Source organism: Ambystoma mexicanum, chromosome 14 (assembly GCF_040938575.1).
Source record: "Ambystoma mexicanum isolate Mex_15411 chromosome 14, UKY_AmexF1_1, whole genome shotgun sequence".
Classification (NCBI taxonomy): Eukaryota; Metazoa; Chordata; class Amphibia; order Caudata; family Ambystomatidae; genus Ambystoma; species Ambystoma mexicanum.
Genome location: NC_090940.1, coordinates 169487362 through 169502371, shown reverse-complemented (window position 1 = coordinate 169502371; position 15010 = coordinate 169487362). Strand labels below are relative to the sequence as shown.

Below are 15010 nucleotides of genomic sequence, written 5' to 3'. Positions count from 1 at the left end.
CGCCCCCCCAGCATACCCCCAAGATGACGGATGCCATGCACTGAGGCAGCCCCACAGACCATACCCAGATGACATCACCAAAGTAATCATGAAAAGGCGGCATGGCTGAACACACCCCCGCAGAGACATTAGCCAGATGCAAAACAACACACAGGAACTGCTTGCTAACACCGAAAAAGCAATTACCATGAACAGCCATGAAAGCAAAAGGGAAACCACAGCTGCATTGAATAGAATTGGGAAAGCTCAAAACACAGGGCTGAGGCCTGATACACTGACTTTTCTGAGAGATGCAAAACAGGCCTGGCAGCATGTCCAGCCCCACCAAGGATGCTGGGGAAGAGGGCATGAGTCAGCTGAAATGATACAGCACATGCATGGACAAAAAGGCTGAAACCTCTCATAAATGCCAGCAGAGAAAATCCTTTTTACGGTCCCTGTACACAGGACCTAGAGCTGCGGAACAAGGCCGATTCAGACAGATAAGGTTGTTCCCACAGAATTGAAAATAGAAAATGAAAAAAATGCAACACAACATGAAGATGGAGAATGGAGTGTCCTTGTTCAAGGACTGGGAAGTCAGAGGGGTGACACAATAGTGGGAAGCAGGCAGTGCTCTGAGCTCACCTCCCCCACCCATCATTTTTGGTCACATGCTGGTAAATATTCTAAACTGACAAGGCTTGCACTGACCTGGGGGGAGGTGCCAGGTGGAGCTACCAGATCTAGCTAGACCAATCAAGTTATCTGTCCCCTATAGACTATAATTATGCCTATACTGTTCACCCAATCCCATTTTTCCTAAGAGCAAGGAATGTATCTTTTGGTTGTGAGGTCACAGCAGTTTAAAAAACAAACTCACTGCCTGCCTGGAATGAGCTGAGTGTGCATTTGGAGCTGTAGCATCTGTGTCCGTATCCCTGCTTGGACTAATAAAAGCAGCAATTTGTCACATTTCTGGACTACTCCACTTTTTGAGCATGAAGGGATTTCCCTCGAGCCAAACTCTGTTTTTCTAACTGCACTTCATCGTGGCTTCTGATGGTGCAATGGCCCCCAATGATGTTGAGTGTGCATTCTCTCTGTAGGGGCATGAGCGAACGCAGTAATCACCTTAAGGTATGCATACCATACACGGGGGGCGGGTATAATAGGAATTTGCCCAAGCATTCAAATTCCATTTTCATGCAAATGAGTTTCTTGGGTTAGTAGCAGGTGTCTTCTGGAATAGGAACAGTGTACATGTGAAAAATAGGAACAGTGTACATGTGACATGTCAACCCAAATATACTTAGCCCTCCATTCCTTCTCTACTGGCCCGTGACTTTCATCAGGTTTTTCAAAGTAGAAGAGTGCTGACATCAGCGAACAACCAACACTAATTGCCCTGAGCAGAGTTCCGGGGAAGGTGCTCAGGGCAAAGTCTCCGGGGAGGCATGTCATGTTCTCTGTTGACACTGATGTTCTTTATTCCCTCCTTATCCTCAAAGAAAATGGACCCACAATTTCCAGAAACACTTACGACATGCTCTTTTCTGCACACTCAGCAAGATTGTGAGTCTCCTGACCCAGTCTTCTTAATCATTTAGCTGGGTTAGCTGCCTAGAACTCTATGAATTTGGTTTGTACTACTCTCTGCTCCATCTGCTCAAATCTTCCTAATACTTCCCCCATGCCTAATTTACATTAACAAGATGTATGCTCGGGCAACCATGGTAAACAAACCTGCTTATTGCCATAGACTAAAGGTAATTGATGTACAGGTTTGAAGGGAAGATAATTACATCCCTACCCATTGTGAGAGTCTGTTGAAAGACTCTGCTGGTAGTGGTCTATGCACAGTTTCTGCAAGTACAACATGCAACTATTGTCGAATGTCTTGGCACAGCCTTTTAACACTTGGTAGGAGGAGTAGATTTTACTCCAGCACAGGTGCTACTGCCCTTCCAGCATTTAACCTACCTCTTGCTTATCATTTACATGTAGCAAAAATGTTACATGGTCTAGAGGCACAGTCCTCACCCTCTATCATTTTGTGAAGAGGAAGGAACTTTCAGCTCAATAAAAAAAAAATAGACATTGAAATATGACAGGATCACATATATCAAATGTTCAATTAGAATTTTATTCTACGGTTCTGGTGGTCTATTGTGAAAAGATCTGATCACACTGAAAAGGGGGCCCACTGGCCTCAATGGTGGGTGTGCAAGTCTACCTGAAAAACGAACTAAACATAATGCTTAAATCACCTGTAAACAAGGGCAGACCTAGTGGTATCCCAGTGTTTGTTCACAGGCTTAGAGATGGCACAAATTCTAGCTCTAAATTGGTGGCCAGTGATATGTAGGAGGAAGTGGGAAGGCCTTTTCTAATATAAATTTGACTGGTGATATATCAATTTGACGTAGATTGGTAATAAATATTTTTTGCCTTCACTGAAGGGCTGGCCACTCGTGTCACTCAGTAGGGATCAAATCATTAAGAAATGTTACTCTAGGATACAATGGAATAAACAGATACAATATAATACTTCCACACACACAAAAGAAATATTCACAAATAGAATGAGAATTGCAATGTGAATGCTCAGATGAAGAAAGGGTACTGAACACTCTTAGTGACTGTCTCAATTTTTAATGAAAGTATTTAATTAAGAAATTCAAAGCATAAAGAACCTAACAAATCAACAGTGTGTTTATTCACATCGCATCACAAAATTGTAATCAGCAGGATATGTTTAAACAACATCAATAGAGTTATTCAATGTGGCCAGCACTTCTTAAGGCCCTTTTCAATTTTCTTCTATCACAAACAACAACCAATTTCAGTGGTGCATTCTGTATATGGCTGCCTTCTTCAGGGCATAACACAAATACTTTTTCCTCTTTCAAGGTTGCCTCTGTTTTTTTTGTGTTATGTCCTTATTTCATTTTTTCAATAGTCCTGTCCGCCAAGCCACATCTCAACCACTTCAATCATTATATATGTTTTCTTTAATAGATGGAGTTGTGTCCATTATTACGTGCACCTTTAACTTAGTCTCGATTTTTGTCAAGTTAGACTGGTCTCCTGATAAAAACAACATGTAGCTAAATGACCAGCAAGTCGTGCCGTTGATGTAGACAATTACAACATGAGTTATAATAAACCCCCAAATTATGGGGAGTGGCGAGAAACAAAATATATACTCAGTCGGGATCAGGCTGGATTCGGACAGAATCCAGGACGATTTTGGGAGAGGGCAGTTTGGAGGGAAGCTGTTGTCCACTAAAACTCACTCCTTGGCCTTGGGCCTTCACTCACTCAGCAGAGACACCCATAAGCAGAACATGTCAGGAGAATGTCTGGTGGTCCAATATTGTTCCGGGCCTTGCCAGGTCTTCCCTTCAGGTCCAGCCTGAAAGCCAGTACGTCACAGCCTACTCAGTCAGCATGTGCTAACAACACAAGTTTACCGGCTCCTTCAAATGCCTTCTAACTGCTGCATTAAACATACTGTATCACAACCTCTGAGACAGTAAGATACTTTACTCTGCCTTTTGATTTAATGCAATGTTGGGAAATGATGTTCACTCAAAAGATTTTGAAAATAAATGTTTTCGAAAACCCATTTTTCAAAACAATCCACATAATAATTCATTATATTTTCAATTAACCTTTTCAAAGATAAAATGATGAAGCTTGTATTTTTTTTAAGCTGATAAATGACATTGTAAGAGATCCTTGTGTAGTATTATGGACATTTGGTGCTGTGTCAAATAAAAACAATATAATGTTATGATATAACATGTGGTATTTATATAGTGCCTGCTGCCATTGGTATGGCCTTGAACGCTGTGAGGGTTGTACGCCCTTTGGAAAACTGTAGTCAGAGGTTGAGAGGTGGTGAGAGGAGTGGTAAAATGTGTGTCAGCATTTATAGCTAGAACTAATGTAGGTACGGAGAGGCTAAGTCCATCACAACAGCCATATTATCAGGTGAGAGGATGGATGCTGTGTCAAATTGTCAAAAGAGTCTGGACAATCAAAAGAGTCAATATATGTGAAGGGTTGGACCAGATTTTGCATGGGATTCAGCAGTATTCTATTTGAGGTGACCCTCTGAGGGTTATGTAGTTTGTATCTTTAAGGTACGTGTAGTCAAATGGTTTGAATCAAAGATATATGCGCTGTGTTGACCGAACCCCCAGTGGGACACAGCTGTATTCCGTGCATGAGGGTTCGGTGAAGAAAGAATGCAGTATACACATCATTTCTTATATACTGCCCCTGTAGGTAATTCTGCCTATTGAGGCATGGTACTTTTTTTCAATATCCCTGCAAGTTTATTAAAATTCCTAACTTTTCTCTTGCAGTTGAAATTATACTGTATGGATTTGGCAATGAAGTAGTGAAATGAAGGATAGGAGAAATGTAAATTCCACGTTGTTGTTTTTTGTTTTTTAAAAGATTTGGTTTAGTTGACATACAACTTTACAAATCATGCATTTTATCCTTTTCATATTTGTACATGTATCTACAGCCTATCAAGAGCTGTAAGTAAATGGAGGATGATAAAGAATGCCATCTCCACCTTCTGCTCACATTTTAATAATACGATGCAAAAAGCATCTCCCTTTTATTTATTTTTATTTACTAGAACCAATAGTCAATATTTACAGGAATACAGGGGTTACACTAATTTCTTGTCAAGTTTTCTTTTTAAATAAAGTGTTATTTTACTCAATGTTTCAATTAACGTGTGCTTTGCACTCTGAATGACCTCTTTGATAAATATCATACAATCTTATGGGCTCACCTATTACAACTATGCAGATGACACAGAAATCTTATCCAAAATGACAGACGACAGAAACTCCAGCGCCACCCTCAGCAACTGCCTCACACGGATAAATGAATGGATGACGGCAAACCACCTAAAAATCAACCCAGACAAAACTAAAATAATGATAATCTCACCTCACGCAGCACCTGAAAGACCTCTACCTGGTCCTTTGGAAATGCGTACTGCCCTAAACCATCAAATTAGATCAAGGACATAAGCATATTGGTGGATTACACAACAGTCAAAAAACGTGATTTAACCATCTCAACTCTATATCCAACGGATCGTGCCCTACCTCTCCTTCAACCACAGAGGGCTGCCCATCATATCCCTCATTATTTCAAGAATGGACTACGCAAACAGCATTTACCTAGGCATGCCGGACTAGCTCACAAAAAAAACTTCAACTTATCCAAAACACAGCATCTAGACTCAACAGGAGGGAACACATAATAGTGGCTCTCAGAGCACTCCACTGGCTACCAAACAAAAAAAGGATCCAGTTTAAGGCGCTTGGATGTCAAGAAGCAAAATTCCTTCAAAACCAAAATCTCACTCTGCCAACAAACCGGAGTCCTAAGAACAAGAAACGACATACTTTTAGAAACCAGAAGATTTTGTAGAAAAAGACACCATGGTGAATATTTTGTAGAAAAAGACACTATGGTGACCAAATACTGGAGGGTGCTAGCAAGGGAAATCTGCACTTTAAAGGATCACCTGAAATTCAGGAAAAGTTTAAAAACTTGGCTCTTCAATGCTTAACAGAACGAAAAGCTAACCTACACACATCAAGCAGAGAAAACAGCATGTCATGTCTGGTACAATCTGGAGGAACAGCATCTGGCCTCAACCTTCTGCCTCAAACACACCGCATGGTACTCAAGAAACTAAAATGACTGGAAGACATCACATCAAAGCACAGCAAAAACCCTTAGAGAACGCCTCATCATTAAAGCCAAACATCTCACACCATAACGCAACCGACAGCAAGACTAATAGTTTGAAAGCCCTATGTAAGCTCAAAGAACTCTCCCCATCTTTTGGCTAACCCTCAATTTCTTTCTACCTTATTCACCACACACAAATGGAAACCAGCCACTAGCACATGGCTTAAAAAGAAAAACTCTTCTCCCAGACTTCAAATATCACAAACGTACACTTATAACTATAATTGACATACTCAGCCCCCGGCCAACAAACACCCACACTACAAGAATAAGGCCGCCTCCCGGACACAATGACGTTGATTCCTCTTACCAGTGACACCAAGAAAACTTACAAGCATGCAGAGCACAGGGTACTTCTGATCTGCAACCTCAACACAAAGCACTACAAACTTCCTTTCCCTCTCTTCCCTACTTACCAAACCCTCACACTCTTTTCCAGATCCGCCAGGGTGCCTGGAGAGGATGCAAATGGAATCATTGCACAGTACAAATCCTAATAACATAACATAACAATTATTTTGACCAGTGAGTGTTTTAAATAGTTTTCTCAAACAATTCACCTCAATACCTAAGATTTTTTATCAACTCCCATTTCATTTTGGTGGACCGTAAATATGGGAATCAAGTTAAGCAGGCAAATGTGCAGCAGATCCAAATTGGACATGCAGCAGGCCCCAATGAATGGGATTGTAAGTGCATTCCATGGGGTCGAAGGTCAAAGGGACTTCCTGGCTCCCCCTCCCCCAAGTTACACTGGTATTGTATGTAATTGATCGCCTTGCCTAGCAAAATATTTCCTTGCAGGTGCAGGGAATAAACATTGTGTTTTACTATCCACGGTGTGTTTTCCCCAATGCCGTCCCCCAGTAAGACCCCATCCACAAGTTCTATTTATATCTACTGGGGATTCATCAGTGAGGCGCAGTTGTCCACAGCATCACACACCAAGAAAGGGTTCCGTCAACAATTCCCCATTAGTTCAAATACACCATTCGCACCAGAACGTCAGTATCTCACCCACTCTTCGCCCTCTACCTCAAGACAGGGTGGTCCAGTTTTCAACACTGCCTACCAATGGGAACCCACAGCCCACCACACTCCTCCAACATACGCGAAGACAGTATATGTCTCCACTTTCAGAGGGACACAATGAGGAAGAAAAACATGCTGAAAACATGCCAGAGAGTGTGTGCCCCTCTCAAAAAACAGACTCCACAAACATGCAAAATATGCTTACTCTTAAGACAATCGGTAATACCCAGCGCACCTATTGCACTCTCTGTTTCCAAAATTATGTTTCACAAAGGTGATCTGGCGAGTTTTCCGCTGAAATTTGTTCTCACTGTTTTGAGTGGGGAGTACCTGCTTGACCCCCTCCGACCAGCAAGCATAGAAAGTGTGGTGAAAGGTGCTGCTGCATGGGAAGTGTGGTGAAAGACATTGATGCAGGGGAAGTGTGGTGGAAGACACTGCTGCTCATCCATCGGATTGGATTTCCTGCATCACTGCAAAGCCTGAATGTTTACAGTCAACCAAGATTTTAAAAATATTATTGGAGAAAAAAATACAAAACAACATTCCACCATACAAACAAGATTACACTTTATGAGCTATATTTGGGCAGAAAGCTTGGTATGGAGGAGGTGTCACATTCCATAGAAGGAGATGGTCATTGTGGTGCCGTTGGTCCCAATCACGGGTGGCGGCCATTTTTTCTCCCAAGATGGCGGCGCCGTCCGAGGGAGGTGTTCCAGTCTTGCAAGAGTTCGGGCTGTGGAGGCTCCTCCTCCTCAGCAGAGATCCAGATATCTTACGGCAGGCACAACGCTCGAGTGCGTTGCTACTCTTCCCAGTCAGCGCTTCGTAAGTTCGTCCCTAGGCTTACCACTATTTGTATTCTCATTTACTTCTTACTAAACCTTCTTCTGTCTCTGTTTGTATAGAAGCCTTCTTGTTGCACTCCAAAGACAGAGATTCCGCTTCCTAAACTCTATTTACGAGTTCCAGTGCTGATCAAAACAGATCCCTCTCCTTTCTTCGACAACCGCTTCCATTCACACCAGGTTGGACCGTGTACACACCTTGATTCGAGTCAGCTGTTTCACTCATCTCCCAGCCGCATTGTTCATAAGGCTTTTGCTTCGATTCAAATCTGCTGCCAGGTACCCTTCTCTCCTTCTCTTCTCGTTATTTAGAACTACCTGCCCGCCCTTCCTCCCTTCTAGTCTCCTCACGTTTCCTTTTATATATATTAGGCTCCCGAAGTTACATCGCGTTATCCACGAGTCATCACTCTCAACGTTCCACAGATGAAATCCGAACGGATGCAATCTTGAGGCAATATAGATCTCTATCCTCTTTATACTGGTAACTATTAGGCTACTGACATCCGCTCCTACTCTGTGTTAAGCACATACTTACCTTTCTCTAATCTGTGCCTTTCTTATTTTTCTTTATGGAACCTGCATCCAGTCACCTGGAAATGTGTTAAAGACTTGCCCTTACCTGCTCACAGAGAAGACTTCCAACAACCGAGGCGGACAGGGTTTTCTTCCCCAGAGGGTTTCCCTGGGGAGTTCACTCCTTCCTGGTGTAAACCATCACGGGATAGGAGGGGATTCCCCCGGGGGGGCTTCTCATATTCCACCCGTCCAGGCTACAGGATCAGGTCAGTGGGTGCATGTTTATAGGGAAACATAATTATAACTGGAAACGAAAGAAACTGAACAGAATTATTACAGTTAGCAACGCCCGAAAAAAAAAATATATATATAGAGATTATCTTAGTCTCTTTTTTCATTTTTACCTCCATTCGGTTTCCAGGCATAATTGTTCTTCCCCTTACGCTCACACTGAGATGGATCCGGCTCAACAACAGCAATTATTGGCGGCGGTCCAGTCACTAACGGCCGAAGTCCAGGCACTTAAACAAGAGAATGCGGTGTTACGGCAACACATGGGGAGGTCCCCTAGTTGTTCCGAGCTACCTCCTGGACCTTTACCAGGGGGACGCTTTGATGGAGACCCGCATAAGCTGAGAGAGTTTTTAGAATCTTGCACAGTGCAGTTTACGTTTAAGACGGCATTTTTTCACACGGATAGGGATAAGGTGGGACACATGATTGCTCACCTTACCGGTCCCGCTCTAGCCTGGGCTACCCCTTTAGTCACTTCAAATAATCCAATATTAGATTCATATCCCGCCTTTGTGAATAGTCTTAAGACCATGTTCGGGAGGCAGGAGGTCACAGTATCAGCTCAAGAACAACTATTGGACTTCCGTCAGGGTTCTTTGGATCTCTTGGTGTATATTACCCGTTTCAAACAATTAGCGGCAGGCACAGCTTGGGCAGATGACGCCTTGATTACGCTTTTTAGACGGGGCTTGAATGAGGAACTAAAGGATGAGGTCTCTAGAGTTCCTCGCCCCCCTAATTTGGCCGAATTGATATCCATGGTTATGCAGATGGACTATAGAATTTTGGAAAGACGTCAGGAAAAAAGACGCCAAAAGAATTTTAGGTCTCAACCTGAAAGGTCAGTGAACTCCCCTCAGGGACACTTATCTGACGAACCAATGCAAATAGGAGCTGCTCGGGGTCCTTTGTCCACTGAGGAGCGGCTTCGACGTCGCACCTTAGGGCTATGTATGTACTGTGGTTCCAAGGAGCATTCTTTACAAAATTGTCCGATAATTCTCTCCCGGAAGCAGGGAAACGCTCGAACCCGACCGTCAGGGGAACCGCGGTTAGGGAATCAGTGAGCGGTTCCCCTTCTTCCTCCATTTCATCCAATGGTACTGACGTCCCTGACACCTCTATGTTGGTTCTTAAGGTTACTTTTTCTTGTGATTCTTTGGGTTTGGTTGAGGTTCCCGCATTGGTGGACTGCGGGGCAGCAGGCAACTTTATTGATGACGTTTGGGCGACTCAATTTAGAATTCCCCGTTCTTCCAAATCTATGGCTATTCCCGTTGAATCAGTAGATGGGAGTCTGTTGGTCTCAGGTCCCATTAAGGAGCAGACAGTTCCTTTACAGATGTCTATAGGTAATCATAGGGAAACCATCACGTTAGACATTATCCGGACTGCCCATTATCCGGTGATATTGGGTTTACCTTGGCTTAGAGTGCACAACCCCTACATCAATTGGTCAGCGGGAACATTTTTTCTGGGTTCTGTTCACTGTCAAGCTCATTGTTTTATTCGTGGTACTGGTGAACTACTTTCTGCCTCGTCACGCGAAGGGGAAGGATTAAGAACCACTGTGCTAAATCAGATTCAGGGGATTCCTGAACCTTATCAATCTTTCCATAAAGTATTTTCTAATACTGAATATGCTGAACTGCCACCTCATCGTAGGGATGATTGTGCCATTGAATTACGTCCGGACCTCCCTATCCCATTTGGTCGCTTGTACGTGCTATCCGCAAGAGAAAAGGAGGTTCTTAAAGAGTATCTTCGCAAGAACATGCACAATGGTCTCATTGCCGAATCCACCTCCCCTGCGGGGGCTTCCTTGTTTTTTATTCCAAAAAAAGACTCTGCTGAACTCCGACCTTGCATAGACTTTCGCGGATTGAACAGGATTACGGTTCCTGATCGTTATCCAATGCCCCTAATAGCTGACATCCTTGAAGCCATAAAAGGAGCCAGGATTTTTACCAAGCTAGATCTGCGAGGAGCCTACCATCTCATCCGCATCAAATCAGGTGATGAATGGAAGACGGCTTTTCGGACGCCATTTGGTCATTATGAGTATCGCGTGATGCCTTTTGGATTATCCAATGCTCCGGCAGTTTTTCAGCGCTTTATGGACCATTTATTCTCTGACATTCTCCTGCATTCAGTTATTGTATATCTCGATGATATTTTGGTTTTTTCTAATACTCCCACTGAACACATTGGTCATGTTACGGATGTTCTACAGCGCCTTCTAGACAATCATTTGTTCTGTAAGCTGGACAAGTGTGAGTTTCATCAAGACAGTGTGGCATATTTGGGCTTCATTCTATCCGCTCAGGGGGTTTCTATGGATCCCCGGAAAGTTTCTGCTATCCGAGACTGGGCTTCTCCAAATTGCGTGAAGGATATCCAACGTTTCCTGGGGTTTGCCAACTTCTATCGGCGATTTATTCCCAGATTCTCTGAGATCATTTTACCGTTAACGGCTCTCCTCAAGAAAGGGGTTCCATTCCATTGGTCCAAACAAGCAGAAGAAGCTTTCACCTCCCTGAAAGACTGTTTCATGACCGGGCCTATTCTACTCTCTCCGGATCAGGGAAAACGATTTATTGTAGAATCGGATGCCTCCCACTTTGCCCTTGGAGCTATCCTTCTTCAAGAAGATGATCAGGGGGTGGAGTGTCCCGTGGCGTATATGTCCAAGACCCTTTCTCCTTCAGAACTGAACTATACGGTCCTTGAGAAGGAGTTACTTGCCATCAAACGGGCTTTTGAGGAATGGCGACATTTACTGCTAGGAGCCCAATTTCCGGTTGAGGTTCGGACTGACCACCACAATCTTCGAGCCCTTCAGAATGCACAAACTCGCAATAGCAGACAAGCCCGTTGGGCTCATTTTTTCTCTCCATATGAGATCGTGTTTACTTTCATTCCTGGCAAAAGTAATCTAAAGGCTGATGCCTTATCTAGGAAGGAATCTACTGAGTGGGCTCATTTCCGGCCCGAACCTTTATTTCCCAATGCTCGTTTTGTGCATGTGATATCCAGTTTTCTTCAGTCCGTAGCAAGAGCTACATCCGTTTTCCAACAGGCTAACCCTGACCTGTTTCGGGCCCTGGGACTCACGGTATTTCAAGACTGTGCTTACCGACATCAGAAACTGTTTTTACCCTCAGCTGAACTCCAAAAATCTGTTCTTACAATGTGTCATGACTCACTCATAGCTGGTCATCGAGGAGTCAACAATACTGTGGAACTGGTCCGTCGCAACTTTTGGTGGCCTAGTCTTGTGGAAGATGTTAAACAATATGTGGCTGCCTGTACCGTCTGTTTACAATCAAAGGCACCTCGAGGTTCCCCCTTAGGTCTACTCACGAGAATGCCCGTGCCGATTCGTCCATGGCAGATCATTTCCACGGACTTTGTAGTGGACCTTCCTAATTCAGCAGGATGTACGACCATTATGGTCACTATTGACTATTTCACTAAAATGGCCCACTTCGTGGCCTTGCCTCGATTACCTACCTCAGCACAGATGGCAAAGATCTTTATTACACATATCTTTTCTGTTCACGGCTTGCCGGATACTGTCGTTTCGGACAGAGGTCCCCAGTACACGTCTAGATATTGGCAGCAACTGTGCAAAATGCTTGGTGTTACCCGTGCCTTGAGCTCGGGTTTCCATCCGCAAACCAATGGACAAACGGAACGATTGAATCAGACCCTTGAGGGCTACCTTAGATGCTATGTTTCAGCATCTCAAGACAATTGGACGGAGTTATTGTCGTTGGCCGAATTTGCTTATAATAATGCGCATCACACATCCTTGGGATCCAGTCCTTTTCACTGTTCCTATGGATTCCATCCTACCTGCTTCCCTGTGGAGGTGTCGTCTGCGTCTTCTTTCCCGGATGTAGTCTGTCTGCTGCAGGATATCCAGCAGGGTCATCAGAAGGCTCTATCTTCTCTTCAGAACGCTCAGGAACGAATCAAACGTTTTGCTGATCGCAGACGCTCTCCAGCTCCGGTTTTTGCACCCGGGGACAGGGTGTGGTTGGCCTCTCGTTTTCTTCCTCGACACCTGGTGCCTTCTAAACTTTCTCCCAAGTATTTTGGTCCGTTTCCTGTGCTTCAACGTCTGGGGGAGGCAGCCTATCGTCTACGTCTTCCTCCTTCTTGGTCCAGGATTCACCCGGTATTTCATGTTTCTCAGCTTAAACAGGACGTGGCGGATCGCTTTTCCCGTCATCGGTTGGCTCATCCTCCTCCTGTTTCGACTCCTTCGGGACCGGAGTTTGAAGTTGCCGGCATTTGCGATTCCCGTTACCACCGGGGCCGTCTTCAGTACTTGGTGGATTGGCGGGGGTATTCGCCGGCTGAACGGTCCTGGGAACCGGCTTCTGCCGTTCATGCTCCACAACTGGTTCGCCGCTTTCATCGCTCTCATCCAGGCAAACCGGGTACGTCAGCCCTTTGGAGGGGGCATACTGTCATATTCCATAGAAGGAGATGGTCATTGTGGCGCCGTTGGTCCCAATCACGGGTGGCGGCCATTTTTTCTCCCAAGATGGCGGCGCCGTCCGAGGGAGGTGTTCCAGTCTTGCAAGAGTTGCGGGCTGTGGAGGCTCCTCCTCCTCAGCAGAGATCCGGATATCTTACGGCAGGCACAACGCTCGAGTGCGTTGCTACTCTTCCCAGTCAGCGCTTCGTAAGTTCGTCCCTAGGCTTACCACTATTTGTATTCTCATTTACTTCTTACTAAACCTTCTTCTGTCTCTGTTTGTATAGAAGCCTTCTTGTTGCACTCCAAAGACAGAGATTTCGCTTCCTAAACTCTATTTACGAGTTCCAGTGCTGATCAAAACAGATCCCTCTCCTTTCTTCGACAACCGCTTCCATTCACACCAGGTTGGACCGTGTACACACCTTGATTCGAGTCAGCTGTTTCACTCATCTCCCAGCCGCATTGTTCATAAGGCTTTTGCTTCGATTCAAATCTGCTGCCAGGTACCCTTCTCTCCTTCTCTTCTCGTTATTTAGAACTACCTGCCCGCCCTTCCTCCCTTCTAGTCTCCTCACGTTTCCTTTTATATATATTAGGCTCCCGAAGTTACATCGCGTTATCCACGAGTCATCACTCTCAACGTTCCACAGATGAAATCCGAACGGATGCAATCTTGAGGCAATATAGATCTCTATCCTCTTTATACTGGTAACTATTAGGCTACTGACATCCGCTCCTACTCTGTGTTAAGCACATACTTACCTTTCTCTAATCTGTGCCTTTCTTATTTTTCTTTATGGAACCTGCATCCAGTCACCTGGAAATGTGTTAAAGACTTGCCCTTACCTGCTCACAGAGAAGACTTCCAACAACCGAGGCGGACAGGGTTTTCTTCCCCAGAGGGTTTCCCTGGGGAGTTCACTCCTTCCTGGTGTAAACCATCACGGGATAGGAGGGGATTCCCCCGGGGGGGCTTCTCATATTCCACCCATCCAGGCTACAGGATCAGGTCAGTGGGTGCATGTTTATAGGGAAACATAATTATAACTGGAAACGAAAGAAACTGAACAGAATTATTACAGGAGGTCCCACAAGTGATGGTTGCATCACTGCAGCCTGAAAGCTTCAGTCTCCTCAATCCTTCAACTAGTGCATCATGTAGGCCAGCGTGGCATGTACTTTGTAGATTCTTGCACTAGGTTTTCTCCTAAACTAAATATATTTACAAAAGTAATCATCTGAGCTTTACCTGGTGTTCTGAAGCTGGAGTGTCTCTGCATGCTCCGGCAGGCCGTACACATGTTCAAATCCATGCAAGGAAAAATCCAATCCTACAGAAGTGGGGCCTGTAAGAGAGAATAGAACATTCTTACTATGGTAGTATAAAAATGCATCGAGCAAAAGGGCTGATGCAGGCACTGGCCCTAGAGAAATAGAGCAATAACAGATTTTTGCAGATGCTAAACTATAACCTGATAATTCAATGTAAAGTGTTTCTTCAAGCAGTCGGGTCTCATCTAGGAATCCAATGTCAAATTTGTAACAAGCTAATATGAAGTGTTCATGTGGTGGCCACACAATGGCATCAAATAAAACACACCCAAAGCAATTTCCCTTTCATTCGGGAGTATGGGTCTAGTTTACAGACATGACTCTTAACATTACAGTGACTTCCCAGCAACAGCCTGTTACAATTAAACACAGGGAAAATGCTTGGAAAGGTATGGTTGAACAAATTCTACAAGGATGAGTCAGGTATCTATCTAGTGATCTGTGGCAGTGTCATAGGAAGTTAGTCATTCATGAAACACAGATATTTAAAATCTAATGTATTGGGCAATAAAATATTATATCACCAATTTCTAAAACATCTATTAAATCATGATAGGAGATAAAGCACAATAAATCAGTAGACTGCGTGCATTAGTGCAAATCAAAGTAATCATTATAATTCTCCTGTTAACCTAACACAGGATAAAAACTCACAAATCCAACTATGGACTAGACAGAGTGACTAAGGCACAAGCTGTATGGTATCTACCACTTC

The 15010-nt window shown here is 44.1% G+C and overlaps 1 protein-coding gene across 1 annotated transcript in view; it reads right to left on the bottom strand.

Moving 5' to 3' along the window:
* Window positions 1–15010, bottom strand: part of GANC (glucosidase alpha, neutral C) — a 730404-nt gene that overhangs the window by 434832 nt on the left and 280562 nt on the right. The window contains 1 exon segment of the mRNA XM_069638822.1: window positions 14213–14309. Within this exon segment, the coding sequence (XP_069494923.1) occupies window positions 14213–14309 (97 nt within the window).